General features: G+C 46.6%; 1 protein-coding gene across 1 annotated transcript; it reads right to left on the reverse strand.

Moving 5' to 3' along the window:
• Positions 1-483: 483 nt before the first annotated feature.
• On the reverse strand, positions 484-15359 carry ankrd50l (ankyrin repeat domain 50-like). Its single transcript, XM_083997511.1, has 3 exons — positions 14467-15359; positions 5594-5817; positions 484-4179 (listed from the first exon to the last, which is right to left on the reverse strand). Exons 1-3 carry the CDS (start codon positions 14928-14930, stop codon positions 629-631), a joined length of 4239 nt encoding a protein of 1412 aa, XP_083853637.1. The 5' UTR covers positions 14931-15359; the 3' UTR covers positions 484-628.
• Between the last annotated feature and the right edge of the window lie 782 nt (positions 15360-16141).

A 16141-nucleotide genomic window follows, 5' to 3' on the forward strand; every position in this document is an offset into this window, starting at 1 on the left:
AGGTCCAAATACTTAAAGTAAATAATAAAAACCTTTTTTGTGGAGCTAAGAACAGAGAACAATGGAAAACTGTTCCAAGTTGAAAATGAACAATTATTAAATGAATTTGTATGATCTTGTCTGTGAGAGCCCAGCTCAACACACAAGACAGGCATCAGAAAGGTGGGAAGCTTTGATGTCATTCAGTTTGTCCTTCCTCTGGCTTTCTAAAGTAGGGGTGGGGGGCGGTGAATGACATAACTTCCTCTCACATCTGAACCCAGAAAGTCTTTGTACATGGTGAAAAGCTCCTTCTCCTTGAACTGCAAAAATGTCCGACTCCACCTAAAACAAAGAAGCTGTCATTAAAATAGAGATTTCAGGGAACCGGTGAATCTGTCAATTGTCTTTTTTCCTCTAAAAACTGAAGCCCAGTACATTAATTAAAATGATATAAAACAAAGAGCTAAGAACAAAGAGCAGATGTCACATTTAATTTGAGATGCTGGAACCAGTCAGTATTTGGCATTTTCAATTTACTCTTCATGACTACAATGACTACTCAATGAGCTGATCATTTCAGAAGAGAAAAGCGTTTCTAAAAAAGAGCGGAGCAAGGTTTTACTTCAGTGTCTTACTTGAGCACCGGTCACAGGGGTGTCTCTCTCTTATATAAGGCTGCACTGGTGGGACCCTCAAACTGCAGTTTGATGGCCTGTTTCAAATTAAGCTGCGGGTCTGTGGTTGTCATTGCAACCGTAACGTCCTCTGGCAAGGCACTGCAGTGTGGGACTGGGGTGAAACTGTAGCAAGCAGGTGACAAAAAGTTTTTCTGGGGTGGAGAATCCCAAGCTTCTCCTTGAAGTGGACTCTGCAGTCTGTATGGGTAACCCAGAGGAGGGCTCTCTCTGTTTTTAGCACCAACCGTAGGACCGTCTTGCCCCGGCATTATCCCGAGGGAAGCCATGACTGAGTGCCATTTACCACCAGCGTAATTAGTCCTGTCTGCTTTTATTAAGTGTGAATTTTGTTGGCTCATTTTCTCGTGACATTGGAGTCCAGGTGAAAAGCCTTTCTGAGGCAGTTCACCGTTGTGCACCATCGCGGTGACTGTGCAAACAGTGGGAGGGGGGCTGCCTTTGGGATGGCGCTGGACGCTTCCATGGAGGCTGCTCCCCGGCGGAGGGAGGGTGGAGGGACGGCTACGGCTGCGGGGCAGCGAGTGTTGCTGGATCTGCTGGATGAAGCTGAGACTGTCGGCCGGCACCGTCTGCACCGTGGCCAGTGAGTGGCAGGTGGATGAGGTTTGGGAGCTCTGCATGGAGTGGAAGCGTTCTGCGGTGGAGCCGGGAGAAGATATCGAAGAGGAGGAGGTGGCAGCGGCGACTTCACCTCCGTTAATGTCTGAGATATCCGAGGGCCGCATCCTGTTGACTTTTACAGGGGAGACGACGCTGGAGTTAGGCAGCGAGCCGAGGTATGGCTTGGCTCCGTAACTCTCCAGGAGCCTGACGATGTTGAAGTGCCTGTGTTTCCCGGCCACTTTGACCGGGCTGCGGCCGTATTTATCCATGTGATCAGGGTTTGCGCGTCTTTCCAGAAGCATCGCTACGATGTTGGCGTGTCCCACCTGGGCAGCGATGCTCAGAGCCGTCGCCCCCTGGTGGCAAGCGAGGTCTATTTTGACCCCGCTGGCCTCTAGGAGACGATGTCCTACTTCCGCATGTCCTGTCCACGCCACTGAGTGCATTGGTGGTCTCCCCTCTGAGTCCTGTGCATTGGGGTTCGCCCCGTGCTTCAAGAGCAGGTCGACCATCCCCACGCATCCCTGCCAGGAGGCCACGTGCAGCGCCGTACGGCCCTCAGAGTCCCGGGACTCTAACGGGACACCTCCTTTCTCTATTAGCAAGGTAGCCATCTCAAGGCGGGCCTCCAACACCAGCAGGTAGAGCAGAGGTCTTCCCTCTGCGTCCCGGACATCAGTATCAGCACCTCGCCTCATGAGCAGCTCTGCCACCTCGGCGTGTCCCTCCAGGAGGCTGGCGCTCAGCGCGGAGTGTCCGTCGTAGGCCCGGTGGTCAATGGGAGAACGTCTGTCCAACAACAGCCTGACAGTGCTCCAGTGACCTTCCTGGGCGGCCAGTATGAGAGGGGTGCGTCCTTCAATGTCCATCTCGCCGACGCGTGCCATGCTCCCTCGTTCTGTCAGAGCAGCGCAAACCGCCCGGTGGCCTTCACAAGCAGCGGCGTGCAGCGGGGTCCAGCCGAGGTCGTCCTTGTGGTTCTCGTCCAGTCCTCGGTCCAGCAGGGCGCGGACGACCTCGGTGCTGCCTCTCGCCGCTGCCAGGCAGAGCGCTGTCCTGCCTTCGCAATCGATGGCGTCCACGGCCGCTCCCCAGAAGAGCAGGCGAGACACCGTCTTCATGTGGCCCATTGCTGCGGCCGCCAGCAGGGCAGTGACAGCCGCCGCAGCCGTGACGTTGCCATCTGGGCCGGCGGTCTCATCCACATCTGCACCGGCTTCCAGGAGAAGCTCAATCACTTCTTCATGACCTTCATAGGCTGCGAGAAGCAGCGGCGTCATGCCATCATGGTCCCTGTGTCCCGGATCGGCGCCACGGTCCAGTAACAGACTCGCTACCTCGCCGTAACCTTTGACCCCTGCTGCTGTCGGGACGCAGAGGGCGGTGACTGACAGAGCAGAGCGCCCGTCTCCATCAGCCAGGTTCACCTCTGCATCGTGGTCCAGCAGTATCTCCACCGCCTCGTGATGTCCCATATAGGCAGCGGCGATGAGCGGCGTGCGTCCCTTGCTGTCGGCTTTGTCCACCTGCGCCCCGTAGTCCAGCAGGGTCAGAACTATTTCGTCGTGACCACCCCACGCGGCCGCTCTGAGGGCAGTCCGGCCCTCGCCGTCGCACCCGTCGACATCCGCTCCCGCATCGAGCAAGAGCCGAACGGCCTCGCTGTGTCCTCCCCAGGCCGCAGAGCGCAGCGCCGTCCAGCCCTCGCTGTCGACGTGCTCCATCATCCGTGCTGCGGTTTCTGGCTCCTGGACCTTGGCCCAGTCCAGGAGCACAGACAGCACTTTGACGTGGCCCTGCCTGGAGGCCAGCGTCAGCGGCGTTTGACCCTGATGGTCGCTGATCAGCGGATCGGAGCCGTGCGTCAGGAGAAGTTGGACTACGTTTGCGGAGCCGTCGTGGGCTGCGGCAGCGAGCAAGGTCTGTCCATCTGCTGAACGCAGCTGGTTCACAGACACTCCGCTGTCTAGCAGCTTCTTCACAGACACCTCCCTCTCGAAAGACGGTCGTGAGACGTGAGTTCCCTCTTCACCTACACAATGCACTCCAACACTCGTCGGGTCTTCGTCTGAGAAACAGGCTGCAGAGACGAGCCCAGTCCTCGTTAACAGCTGGAGGACTTCCTGACTGACCAGGACAGGAGGTTGACTCAAGGATGTGGTGAGGGCACGGCCGCCACTGGGGGCAACAGCAGGCACATCTGCCCACAGCATCCACAGCGCCAGTAATGAAAGGTTGTCTCTATGGTGGCCGGAGCAAACTAAATGTGTGGCTAGCTGGCAAGTGTCCTCAATGTCCAGGTTTGGCCCTTGCAGAGTCAAAGCCATGGCGAGCATGCTGTGACCCTCCGTCCTGCTACACAGGTACTTCTGGGTGCAGTATTTAACGTCCGTCAGCCACTCTGCAAAGCTGGCATGAAAGAGTAGCCTGGTGCCTCCGGGGCCGTCGATGAGGAGCGGAGAGAGGGTTCGCAGCTTGTTCTGAAAGTCCTGGAGGCTCAGCGAGGTGTCGTGAGTCCAGACTGCTGTGAACAGCTGCTGAGGCGTGAGGGGCCTCGGAGCGGCTAACAGCACGTTGAGCAACGGCCTGATGTACGTGAAGAGCCCGCGGGGGAACAGTCTTTGGCACAGCCACAGGTAGAGGCCGTTCAGGGTCCCGGGGATGTCCCGGATCTCCCGCAGACCCACCAGCGCGGCCGCCACGCCGTCCAGCACGCGCTCCAGGAAGAGAAAGCAGCCACCGCTCTTGATGTGCAGCAGATTCAGCATGTCGGCCGTGTCGGGGGTGAGCTGCCGGCGAAGCGACGGGTCTTCATCCAGCCGGCAGAGGATGTACTGCTGCACGTCGTGGACCGGCGAGGGCTTCCGCAGATCATCCAGACAGAGCTTACGAAAACCTACGACACAGAAACAGGCAGAGCAGGTTTGTTTTTACTGGCAGCTGACGGCTTTCTCAGTTCACAATATGTTACTTTGGTTTTCTAATCACAGTGTGAATAACTACAACACAAAGTAAGATCAACGGATGTAGATGAACCACCCAGCCGTCACCTCCCGTACCTTTACTGACCTGTGCCACCGAGCATTTTTTCTTTCTATAGAAAGATATAAACATAGATGTACTGTATGCTACTGCCTACAGGTCTACTGTAGATATGTATAGATTAGATGACATGTTTTGTCTGTCTGTCACAGGTGTGTGCCTGCTGGTTATTTTTGGTCATATACAGTTACACTGCATGCATGCACCTGTATGTACGGTTTATATGTTTAGTATTACAAATAATAAGTTACCACATTTATGGGAAAACAAGTCAAATAACGTCTTGATGTTTGCATTATCTATCAGCACAATCTTCCTATATATCTCCAGAGTATACTATAGAGCTAAAACAATATCTTGGTCAATTGAGTATTCAAGATGTTGGTTATTTATCAACTCTAATAATAGTTTTGGTCATTTTCTAAGCAACAGTTACAAACATTTGTGAGTTCTCTGACTTCTCTGAGAGATTTAATGGGTTGTGGTTTGGACAGTTGAAGAATTAGAACCTTTTTCATCAATTTCTGACATTTCATTGTCAAATCAAGAGATGTATTGCTTATGAAACCAATCATTACCATTGCAGTGTATAAGTTGATGATCAGGTTCCACCGTTATAAAACAACACCTCCCTCCTTCAGTTGTAATTTGTTAGTAAAATGAAGCTGGAGCATACAACCAGAGCAAGTCAGTGCCAAACTTAAAACAAGAGCTATAGTCAAAAAAGATCCCTTCTGTTATAGTTACATAAAAAAAATCATGGCTGAGGTTCCCTGCCTTATTAGGGCCACTTCAAATTCAGACTCAGTGACTCTGCACACAAGATCAAAACTGAAGCCAAGACACAGCAGATTCTTTTATTTCTTATTCAGCACTTGCTCAGCCACTGGATGCATTGTTAATGGTATAATGCTACGGTCGCTGGCAATAATGACTTTATCATTACAGAAAGAGAATCAAAACTCGGAGGTATATTGAGGGGAGGACAACCTGGCGCTACATGCTTGATTAATAAAAAGGATGTCAGGGGTTGCTAAGTGACTTCTACTGGGTTGCAAATTAACAAAGAAGCTAAAAATATAGAAATATTAAGACTTTAAGATGAGGATTTTTTATAAACATGTCAGTAAGTATTCAGCAAATGAATCTCCTTCACTAACCCCTCATGTCTGCATTTTCCAATTTCCAGCCTCATAAAAGCTTTAAATTCATGATCTCATTTAGAAACACATTGACAGAGTGACTCTCTTTCTTTTTTCATCTGTTACCTGAGAACATCTTGCACACAGTCTTGTTGCTGCGGCGGACGGAGCAGACCAGCAGCAGCCAGCCAGGCAGCAGGTGCTGGTTGGCAGCCAGGAGCTCTGCGATGGAGCCTCTCTTCCCGCCCCCTGCCCCCAGCCCCGGCCCGTGCCCCACGTCCAGGGAGTCCACCAGCAGCATCAGAGTCTGGGCAGGAGGAGGAAGGTCTAACAGGGGTCCCAACACTGCTCTGAGAGAGACAGACACACAAAGAGGAGAGACAGAAGTGTGAAAAGCTGCAGAAGTCGTGGGCGGACGAGGGAGTTGGAAGTTAACAGAATGAGCGTTTTTCTTTCATATTATGCACTGCAGTGTAATTACATCACAGATAAACACAGTAGGTCAAACCTTCCTCTGCATATTAAAGCAGTGACACTCAGTGAAATCACTCGCATCGATATGCAGGCAGCTATTTTGATCTGACAATGACTTGAGGCAATTCTAGATTCATCACAAGAATTCACTTTGGAGTTATTTTTTTCCTTCTTTTGTTTTTTCCATTTCACACATTTCAGAAACAAACAATCTCACCTCAGCTCTCCGTTTTTTTAGATTCACAGTCAGTTCAAAAACAAAAACAAAAACAACTTGATGTGTTTGCTCAAAAGGAATTTCATCAAGATCGAGATAAAACAAATTCCTTAAAACTGTCAGAACACGAAAATTAGACAAAACTTTAATGGTGAAGCAAAATCCTTCTGTCTGCTTCAGTTTAAACGCTTTAACTCAGAACAACTCAGGCAGCATTTACATTCAACCTCTAACTCTGAGAAACAGCTACTGTAGGATTAGTCTGCAAGTTACTTTAAACCCTGCAACACATTGTAAAACAGTAAAACAATTGGGCAAACTACAGTGTAAGAGTCTTTAAAAGAGCACATTCAGCAGCACCCACACCCTGCCGCTGTGATCTGAAGGTGACTCAGGTAAAAGGAACCTTTGATATTTCCTGCTCCGCCCTGAGCACGCACACACACACACACAGGCTGATATTTAAACACACACACATTCCTCGTCTCTGCTAAGGTTCATCCACAGACTAAATTCACTTCCTGACCCATAAAAAACCTCCTCACTCGAACATTAAAGCTTTAGAGCTTAAAGTTTTCATGTAATGCACCATTAAATATTCTGCCGTTGTTGTTGTTTCAGCAACAATTCACAGACCTTAAAGCATTTTAAAATAATATACAATACAGACAGCGACAGCAATGATGTCTTATTCCAGCATCTAGACTTAAGACCTGAGGCAGGTTTATGTGAGGAGAAGGAAGCTGTGCAGTCAACACGAGGAGGCACAGAGCTGCTGCTGCTGCAGGAGGATGAAAACTTAATCATGAAAGTGAAAGTTGTATGAGAGAAACCAGGGGCATTTAAGAACAAAGTTCATGCTCCAGATGGCTACTGTGCCTGCAGTAAAAAAAATAAGCCTGAGACAAAGACAAAAAAACAACAACTCAGGATGTTACATTAGCTGCATAGTGGTCCTAGTAACTATAGAAACCTGTGCTTCATCTCTTTATTGTAAAAAATAAATTAATAAAATAAATCACATCAAATAGGAGAGTTGAGGTTAATGAATATATTTATAAGTCTGGTTTAATTCTGTGCTGCAGATGCCTAAAGGCTCTTATTTTGAAGGTGACAAACAGTGATTAACCTGTGACAGCAGTCTGTTATATATGGAGAAAACAGAGGCTTAACGCAAGTGTGTGTGTGTGTGTGTGTGTGTGTGTGCGTGTGTGTGTGTGTGTGTGTGCGTGCGCTGTTATTAGTGTTAATGTCTGTGTTTAAGAATGACCAGAAGGTCCAGTCACCTTTTGTCAAACAGCTTTTCTCTAAGACAGATTTAAACGGCTAAAAAAAACAAAAAAAAGAGAAAGAAAATCTGCATCTTCTCAGCTTCAAAATGATCAACAGTGGCAGCAAACAGCGAGTGTTTCCAACGCTGTGAAAGTAGAACAGGCTTCCACCAGGAAGGAAACAGGAAACTGTTTATAAAACACTGGTGAGAGGTCATCCAAGCTGCAAACAGAGGCGTTACGGCAGAAATGCGTGAAATTTTCACCACACTCACTGGCTGATGATGCAGGAGCTTGGCAAATCAAGCAAACATGGGCCTGTGGGGCTAAATAAGCAGCAGACTCATTAACTGAATGTGTTGAGGTCAAGAGCAAAAATATCAGCCTCAGGACCAGCAAACGCGCAAGGGAGCAGGAATTAGTCATTCACAGTGATTAGACTTTGGTAATGATGCATCGAACTAATCTGCATTGTGCTGCTCATTACTACATCCACCATGTTCAGCACCTCGTCCATGAAGGAATAAACTCGCTCTACAGACATTTTCACCATTAGTGTCAGTTGATGCTGCATCAGTTATTACTGTAGTTACAACATCTGCATTAGTTCAGGGTTCAGAAAACTATTCAGCAGAGGTGATAAACCGCCCACATCTGTATATATCTCAATTCATGACACATCCGTTAGCAGATAACAACCTAAATATTGCTGACTCACTAAATATGATGCATTTTTACTGTGAACTAGAACATCTTCTTAGAGTTAGTCTTGTATAATGTAACTTTTTTGAGAAAGGTATTAAAAAGAAGAAAAAAAAACTTCCAGTAAGCACCTTTAAAAAAAAGAAATCTAATTAAGGGCTGCAGTGAACACTTATTTTCATGGTCAAATTCTGCATTTCTTTTTCAATTAATCATTCATTTAAAAAAAAGTTAGTCAGATCACACATTCCCAGAACCCAAGAAGACATAACCAGCTGTGTAAAACCCCAAAATATTACATTAACAGAGAGAAAGATTGCTTGAAAATGTTGCTGAACCGTAACTTTGTGTATAAGACAGACAAAACAACACAGATAAGGAGAAGTACTGATCACACCTACAGAGTGTCTGAAGTCAAGGTTTCACATCACATCTTTATCTTTTATTTACAGACCAAGCCTTAATGTAGAAGTGAATCATCATCATTCTCTCTTTACCTAAACTACACAGAAGCCTTGACTTATATCCATCATCATTGAGCGTATCCGGCAATTAAAAGGTACTAAGTGACAGCTGGGTTTAAACAAGCTTATCATACCTCTGTGTGATTAAGTCATCTGATTACAGCAGAAGCCAAAAGAGGAAGTGTAACGAACCTTTTATCGCTGCTTCATTTATCTCACACAAGGCTGAGTGCGCGTGTGTGTGTGTGTGATCTTTGACCCTCAGCTTTAACTGGACTGGGCAATCATTGGGAGGCTGCCTCTCTACGGTCAAATTACTTGGATCGCTTCACTGGCTCTCAAGGCCTCAGGTGATGCTCTCTAACTGACCCCAGACCGAGCTCCAGATCTGGAGTGGGCAGGAAGGAGAGCGTGGTGTAACTCTGGTCCTGTTGTCTGTCTCGCTCCAAAGCAAACTGGACCAAAGGAGGTCAACTGTTAGCATTAATCCAAACACAGCCGACCATTACACACTACCGTTTCCTCCATCTGCTCACTGTGAGCCATCAATCAAACCATCTGTTTAAACAGTGCAAGTATAAATACACTGCATGATATGAGCATATGAATAAAGTGGATTGTTTGACTGACTTAACCTGATGTGTCATCTAAAAAGCAGCATGTTTTATGTCTTCCTCCTAGTGTTTCAACTAAATGACTCAATCACATTACTGTACAAAATACTTGTGTTTGTTCTGTTAGCACTTGTTGTTTATGCCATTATTATGCTTCGGTGTCTAGTTAGCCAGCATGAGCATGAGATGTTGACTTCTCTCTGTGTTTTTATAACAAGCAGAAACCACAGGAGCTTGAGAATAAATACAACTGTGCTGGGGGTGAATTTTCATGAGTCATCTATTTACATTTTATTACAGATTAAAGTCATGCAGGTGGAGCCATCACAGTCTGCTAGGTGTGACCTCAGGTAATGTGAGTCACTACACATGATCTCTCCACAACAATTAATGCAAATACAGGAAGATTAATAATGTTAATTGACTAGCAGAACATGAGGAAGTCTATGCTTCTGGGTTTTTTTTTTAATTGGGGTGAAATTAGCATTACTATGTTGTGTAAATATAAACTAGCATCAAGGTATCAGGGTACTAGGGTAGGCTTAGTGTAGTTAATGAGCTCGCAAATGAATTATCTTTCAAGAAAGACATCCAACTGTGCTAATGTGAGCGATGCACCAGTTTACCACCAGTTTGATTCAACAGTTTGTTTTCCATTTTTTCGGATAAATTGGGAGTTAAAGGGGAACTATGCAAATCCGGTCACTTTTCCACTGTTTTGCTAACCCTCCTCCTGGCCATGTGCATTTGTTTACAACGAAGCCGGCGAGAAATCAATCAATAGCGCGATACATAATGTTATATATCATTAACTATGTTACTGTATGACGTGTACATTTGTGTAGTTTAATCTGTCAAGAAATACGGGTTACGGGGCGCGTTTGTGTCGTGGTGCCGCAGAGACGAGAGCTGGGACACCGGGGCAGCGGCACTGATCTTGGTTGGAAGGTTGGTTTTCAGCCATGAGATGCAATAAGTGACACACATGGAAGGCAGAGAGCCTCTATTTGCGTAACTAGTTAAGCCATTTATTAAACCATCCCAATTACTCCAAATCTGTTTAATTAAGGTAAAAATTTAGCATTGTTAACCTTCGTCTTGTGTTAGCTTTCTGCTACCATCCCTTGTGTTAGGGTCAGTTTTGACCCATTTTTTTTTCATCCAATTTGTTTTTCTTCTCTTGGTTACATCGTTAGGCTTCCTGATCCATGAAAAGGTTGGTTTTGCACGTATGATTTCAGTTTTAACTCTCATTATTATTCTTATCGTGTTAACCAGGCCGAAACTGTCCCTAACACCACAAATAAATCATAATTTTAACCAGACCGTTTTAGAAATTTGTGAAAAGAAAAGGTTTTATTTTGTTTAAATAGAGGTTCCTGGCAAAGTCAAAAAGCCTTGATGCAATACACAAATATGTGGTACTTCTATGCATTTAAAACCTAAAAACAGGTCAGTGGTGACCCTAACACAAGAGGAAGGTTAAAGGGATAGTTCACCCTACTGTAGAATGATATTTCGCTCATCATCTACTCACCCTCATGTTGACTAAGGGCTGGAAGAATTATCAGAGTCCACCGTCCCTTCTCTGAGTTACAGGGGGTCTCGGCGTAGCAGTGAATTTCAATGCAACGGTTGCAAAGGGACACCGGAGCTCTTTGTAAAAAAAACACACACAAAAAACATCCAAATACCTCCATGATGCTCGTATGTAATATCCGTCTTGTGCTGAAGCCCCAAATTGCGTAATTGTCCCGAAAAAAATTAAATAAGTCTATATTTTAAGCTTGTTTGTAGCGGAAGCTTCTCGTCTTCTTCTTCTTCTCCTCTTCCTGGTCCGTCCAAATATCGCGTGATTTGCGCCGGCGTCAGTGCGGTTACTGCGAATCACGCGAGATTTGGACGGACCAGGAAGAGGAGAAGAAGAAGAAGACGAGAAGCTTCCGCTACAAACAAGCTTAAAATATAGACTTATTTAATTTTTTTCGGGACAATTACGCAATTTGGGGCTTCAGCACAAGACGGACATTACATACGAGCATCATGGAGGTATTTGGATGTTTTTTTGTGTGTGTTTTTTTACGAAGAGCTCCGGTGTCCCTTTGCAACCGTTGCATTGAAATTCACTGCTACGCCAAGACCCCCTGTAACTAAGAGAAGGGACGGTGGACTCTGATAATTCTTCCAGCCCTTAGTCAACATGAGGGTGAGTAGATAATGAGCGAAATATCATTCTAGGGTGAACTATCCCTTTAAGCTACAGATCCTGCATACAGTAGTTAATCTTTAAGTGATGTCAGGGTCAGGCGCTGCCAAGATGGTGGCAGGGAAGCAGCCCGCTCTGAGCTTCAGAAACCTAAGAGTGACATCACACAGGCGACGTCGATCTTTATTTACAGTCAGTGGTTTGAGCACAATAGAGCAAACAGGAACAATGGGATTTTTTGTTTCCCTAAACGTAAAACTAAGATGTGTGACACTGACCTACAAGTGTCAAACAGTAACGTATCTGACTCATCAGTTCTCACACAGAAATGTTTTCTTGAGCTTTCAGTCAAACTGCAGGAGTTTCCAGGTGGAGCGAACAGCAGCACATCAAAGTTCAACTGACGAGTGACTGCTCCGAGCCACCAGCTGCTTCTGCACATACATCCAGAGCAGCTGCTTCTCTCTCTCTCTCTCTCTCTCTCTCCGCGGCCGACTCGAGCTCCCCGTGTTTCATCAGCTTGTCGACGGCCGTTCTCACATGGCAGCGTTTTCGCCCCGCGGCCACTTTCTCTCACAAGGGCTCCAAACACAAACAGCCGCTGGCCGCGAGCCAGTCTGAGGGGAGTGTGGAATCCAGTTCGGTACTTCACACCAGAGGAGAGCAAACACAGGGGGAGTGTAAAAGGGCTCAGACTCATCGCTGAGTAAACACAGCAGGGCCGAGTGAAAAAAAGAAAAAGGAAAAAAAAAAAAAAAAAAAAAAACTCCCGGAGAGGAGAGTGACCTCGCTGACTGGTGCCGAGATGGTCACCGGGGTACTGGAGGCAGTTTTTGCCTCTTTGTTCCTTTTTACCCTCTCTCTGAAAGGATGTTGTGTCGTAAATAACACTGTTGCATTCATTCACACTGGAGGCCCATTGTGTGCGCCGTGAATGGGCCGCATTATGAGAAGAGAAATAAATATAAGACGAGGAAGAATGGCTGCTGCCATCTTTTTCCTGTGACTGCCCCGGCCTCTCTCTCCCTCTCGCTTTGCTTTACCGCATGTTTTTTTTTTACATTTACAGTGTCTGAGCTGCTTTTTGTCTGTTGACAGTCTAAACACCTGCAAAGAATCACCTCTGTTTAGAAAAAGTAAGAGGAGCAGCTTTAAAGCCTTCACACCTCTTTTTTTCCCCCACTGTGGTTGTCATTCTTTCTTTTCACGGTGGGAAAGTTTTTTTATCTTGTACACAGATGTTTGATGTTGAGGCAGATCTTCAGTCTTTATCACCACTTATTCACCTAAGGTGGAATTGTGTAAGATTTTATCTAATCACTTAACATGACAATGTTTTCCTGCTTAGTAAGCTATAATTACTTGAGATGAAAGAAAACCAATAATGGTCCCTGAAGACTGTCAGACCGATATTAAAGCAGAAGTGAGTGATCCGGTCGTTTTCGCTAATGCTGCGTTCCAGGCAGGCTTTTGAAATCGTAAATTACAGCTTCAAGTCACAACTTACGACTTTGTAGCGTTCCAGGCAACCCACTCGTGTTTTTCCGACCTGTTTTACCGGTGAAAGTCACTATAACGGCCACTCGTAACTTCCGACCGGTGAACTCGTACCAGATCGAACTGGTACCACTTCACGGTCGGAAAAATACGAGTTTCCTTGAACGCACCATAACAGTCCTCGTCGCTACGTCACCACATTCACGCCGTTCCTTGGCTGCACACACAGCCCTGCATGCCGTTCTCTCTCCTCATTGGATAAAAACTGTAGGATACGATAAATGTTTTCTCTTCGGCTCAGAGCAGAGCAGAGGGACTGACAGACCCGTGTTTCAGTCCAAACACTCTATGTAAGTGATTGCTGTCGGAAGATATAACTATTTAAGACTTATATTAACACAAATATATCACTCACTTCTGCTTTAATATCTTTGCTTTTATTTGATGTATTATGGTTTTAATTAGGACCGTCAATCAATTAAAATTTTTAATTCCAAGGAATTGCGTAGTAAAGTAAGTGTCCGTAGTAAATCGCAATTCATCGCATTTGTTCAATGTCATTCAACGTAATGAGTTGTGTTCATCGTGTGTCAAAAAACAGTGGCTTTAAAAGGAATTAGCATTAACAGTTTATTTTTAGCGTTAACTTTGACAGCCCTATATGTAATTCTTCCATCAGTTCATTTGATTGCAAAGTACTTTATATCTGTGTGGAAAGTGCTACATATTATAACTTTTCTTGTTCTTACACATTTGATGGGTTTTGCATGACATTTCAATCAAGCATGTTGATATACAGAGAGAGAAATTTTAATAGGATTCATCTTCAGATCATCAGGTTAAAACACATCTGTCTTATATTAACTAAAGAAACTATCTACAGTGATGTAATCTGATGTATTGTCAACCACATGTCAGAGACGTGTTGATGATGCATTTTGTGTTTTAACCTGATGATTTGTTCATGAATCCTTTTTAAATTTGCTTTCTACTGTATGTTTCATCATGCTTGTGGGAAATGTCACATAAAACCCTTCACGTGTGTGTAACAGCCACATGTTGAAACTTACCTTTAACAAAACTTGTGTTGCAGGTTTTCACCAAGTTGCTTTCGTTCATGTTTGAATCTGATAAACCACTTTTTTTTTTATTTTGCCTGCTGACACATGTAATTTTGTTCAACTGCTCCTGCTTTTCATCAGTCGCCTCAACCTTTACAGTGTGACACACACACACACACACGCACACACACACACACACACACACTGTGAATGTTGCTGGGTTGAGCTGGGAATGAGCCACGCTCTCCAACATGCACACACATGCCAACAAGCGTCTGGATGGGCTCCATTGCTCGTTACCTTGCGGCAACTTTCCGCCCCCTCTCATTTGACAACCTTGAAACTTCTCTACAGTCTGGCTCAATAAAAATAAAAAAAGTTCCCCCTCTTTAGATCAAACCCATGACACACACACATAAAAAAAAGTGCAATAATTTCCTCACACTGAGAATTCAATTTTCAAAGGGAAATTTTGAAATAATATGATACAAACCTCTTGAAGGTGTCGTCAGGGTTTCTCTGACAGGTGTGAGGCTCCAGAGCGGAGGACACAGACGGGCTGTTGAGGACGTCTCTGTACCCGGGGGAGAGGAGCGGCGAGGCCCTCAGCTGCTCCACCAGGCCCAGCACGAACCTCCAGGCCACCGTGCTCCTCTGGTCCTCCCTGTGGCAGAAGTGGGAGGCCAGGCAGCGTGGCGCCAGTGCCGCCGCCACACCTGCCTTGGAGGTGGGCCACACCGCCTCCGTGCACAGCGCCGTCTTCCCAGCGCCCGAGCCCCCCGTCACCAGCAGCCCCGGCGGCTGTCCCGGCACGGATCGGGCGTCCAGGCAGCGCCGCAGCTTGTCCAGGGCCCATTCCCGGCAGTAGAAACGCCGGCCCCGGAGCAAGCTGGAGCTGCTGCTGCTGCCAAATCCGCTGCTGCTGCTCATTTGCTCCTGGTGTTTTTTTTTTGACATCCAGGAGACAACCGGCTGCTCCGAACCCCACGTCCCACCATGCTCCTGCGAGGTAACTTTGAGGGCTGAGCTGCAGCTGCTGGCGACGGCGACAGCAACTCTGGTTTCGTGACAGCTCTGGGCAGCCAGCGCCTGGGTATTCTATCACACCGGCAGTTCCTGTAAGTATTGCATCAGGTGATTAGTATCAGTTGCTGTCTCCGTTCCCCTGCAGATCTCCAGGTGGAACGCCGCGAGGAAGAGGAAGTCGGAGGAAGGTCAAGTCAGCTAATGGTTCGCCTCATCGTCATCTCCTCCGTTGGTCTTGATCTTGAGCTTGTTGCCGGGTTTGACACCCAGAAGCGAGGAAGAGGATCCATGGTTACCACCTTTCATCAACATCATCATCACCATCATCATCACCACCATCATCACTATGCCTCTCCTGGGTATCGTGGAGCTGCTCTGTCAAAGAAAAAAAGAAATGCAAAAAAGGAGAGAGAGAGAGAAGGAATGAATCAAGAGGGTTAGGTGACAGCATGTTTCTCAGATATAATGACACTGTCTCTCACCCCCTCCCCTGCCTGAGCCGTCCTCCGTCTCCCAATTACAGCTCCAGTCTTCCCCTCCTCTCAGTCTCTGTCCACTCTTACGACTTTTCCAGCATCGGTACCATCGAACTGCAGCTCCACAATGAAATCCTCCCTTCTCCTTTCTCACGCTCCTGAGCTCCTGTCCCAACCCTCTGTTAATACCTCACACCTCCTTCTACCACACTGTCTGTCTGTCTGTCGCTCTCTCTCTCTCTCTCTCATGCGCTCCGGTTTTTCTTGTTTTCTTTTTTTTTTGTTTTTGTCTTTGTCTCCTCCCTCCCGTGGTGTAACTCGGCATGTAAAGACATGCCCAGGAGAACAGAGGGAGAGAGAGAGAGAGACGGAGAGAGGGAGAGAGGGAGGGCTCATGTGGCTGTGAGCTATTTCACAGCTGACAGGTGGGAGGGGTTACCTGGGGTCAAGGTTCAGTCACAGGGCAATACTACACCTCCAGCTTTGGCTTCAGGTGAATTATCCAGGTAAGGCTCGGTGCACACTGCTGCAGGGTTTTTAAAATCTGAGCAGCTGGGGGAGCAGAGACATGACGACAGATTTAACCGATTCTGAATATTTTAATCCTAAATCGACACAAAGCCAGGCGATTCAGACGAGAGCAGGGGAGTTCGTCAACCCTGTGTG

Source organism: Trachurus trachurus, assembly GCF_905171665.1.
Source record: "Trachurus trachurus genome assembly, chromosome: 21".
Taxonomy (NCBI): Eukaryota; Metazoa; Chordata; class Actinopteri; order Carangiformes; family Carangidae; genus Trachurus; species Trachurus trachurus.

Bases quoted from the DNA above. Each gene is read 5' to 3' on its own strand.
- ankrd50l (XM_083997511.1), bottom strand. From the start codon at position 14,930: ATGTCAAAAAAAAAACACCAGGAGCAAATGAGCAGCAGCAGCGGATTT. The intron at 5,818-14,466 runs GTTTGTATCATA...TGTCTCTCTCAG, and splicing joins CCTGACGACACCTTCAAGAG to AGCAGTGTTGGGACCCCTGT. The intron at 4,180-5,593 runs GTAACAGATGAA...TCTGTGTCGTAG, and splicing joins TGTGTGCAAGATGTTCTCAG to GTTTTCGTAAGCTCTGTCTG.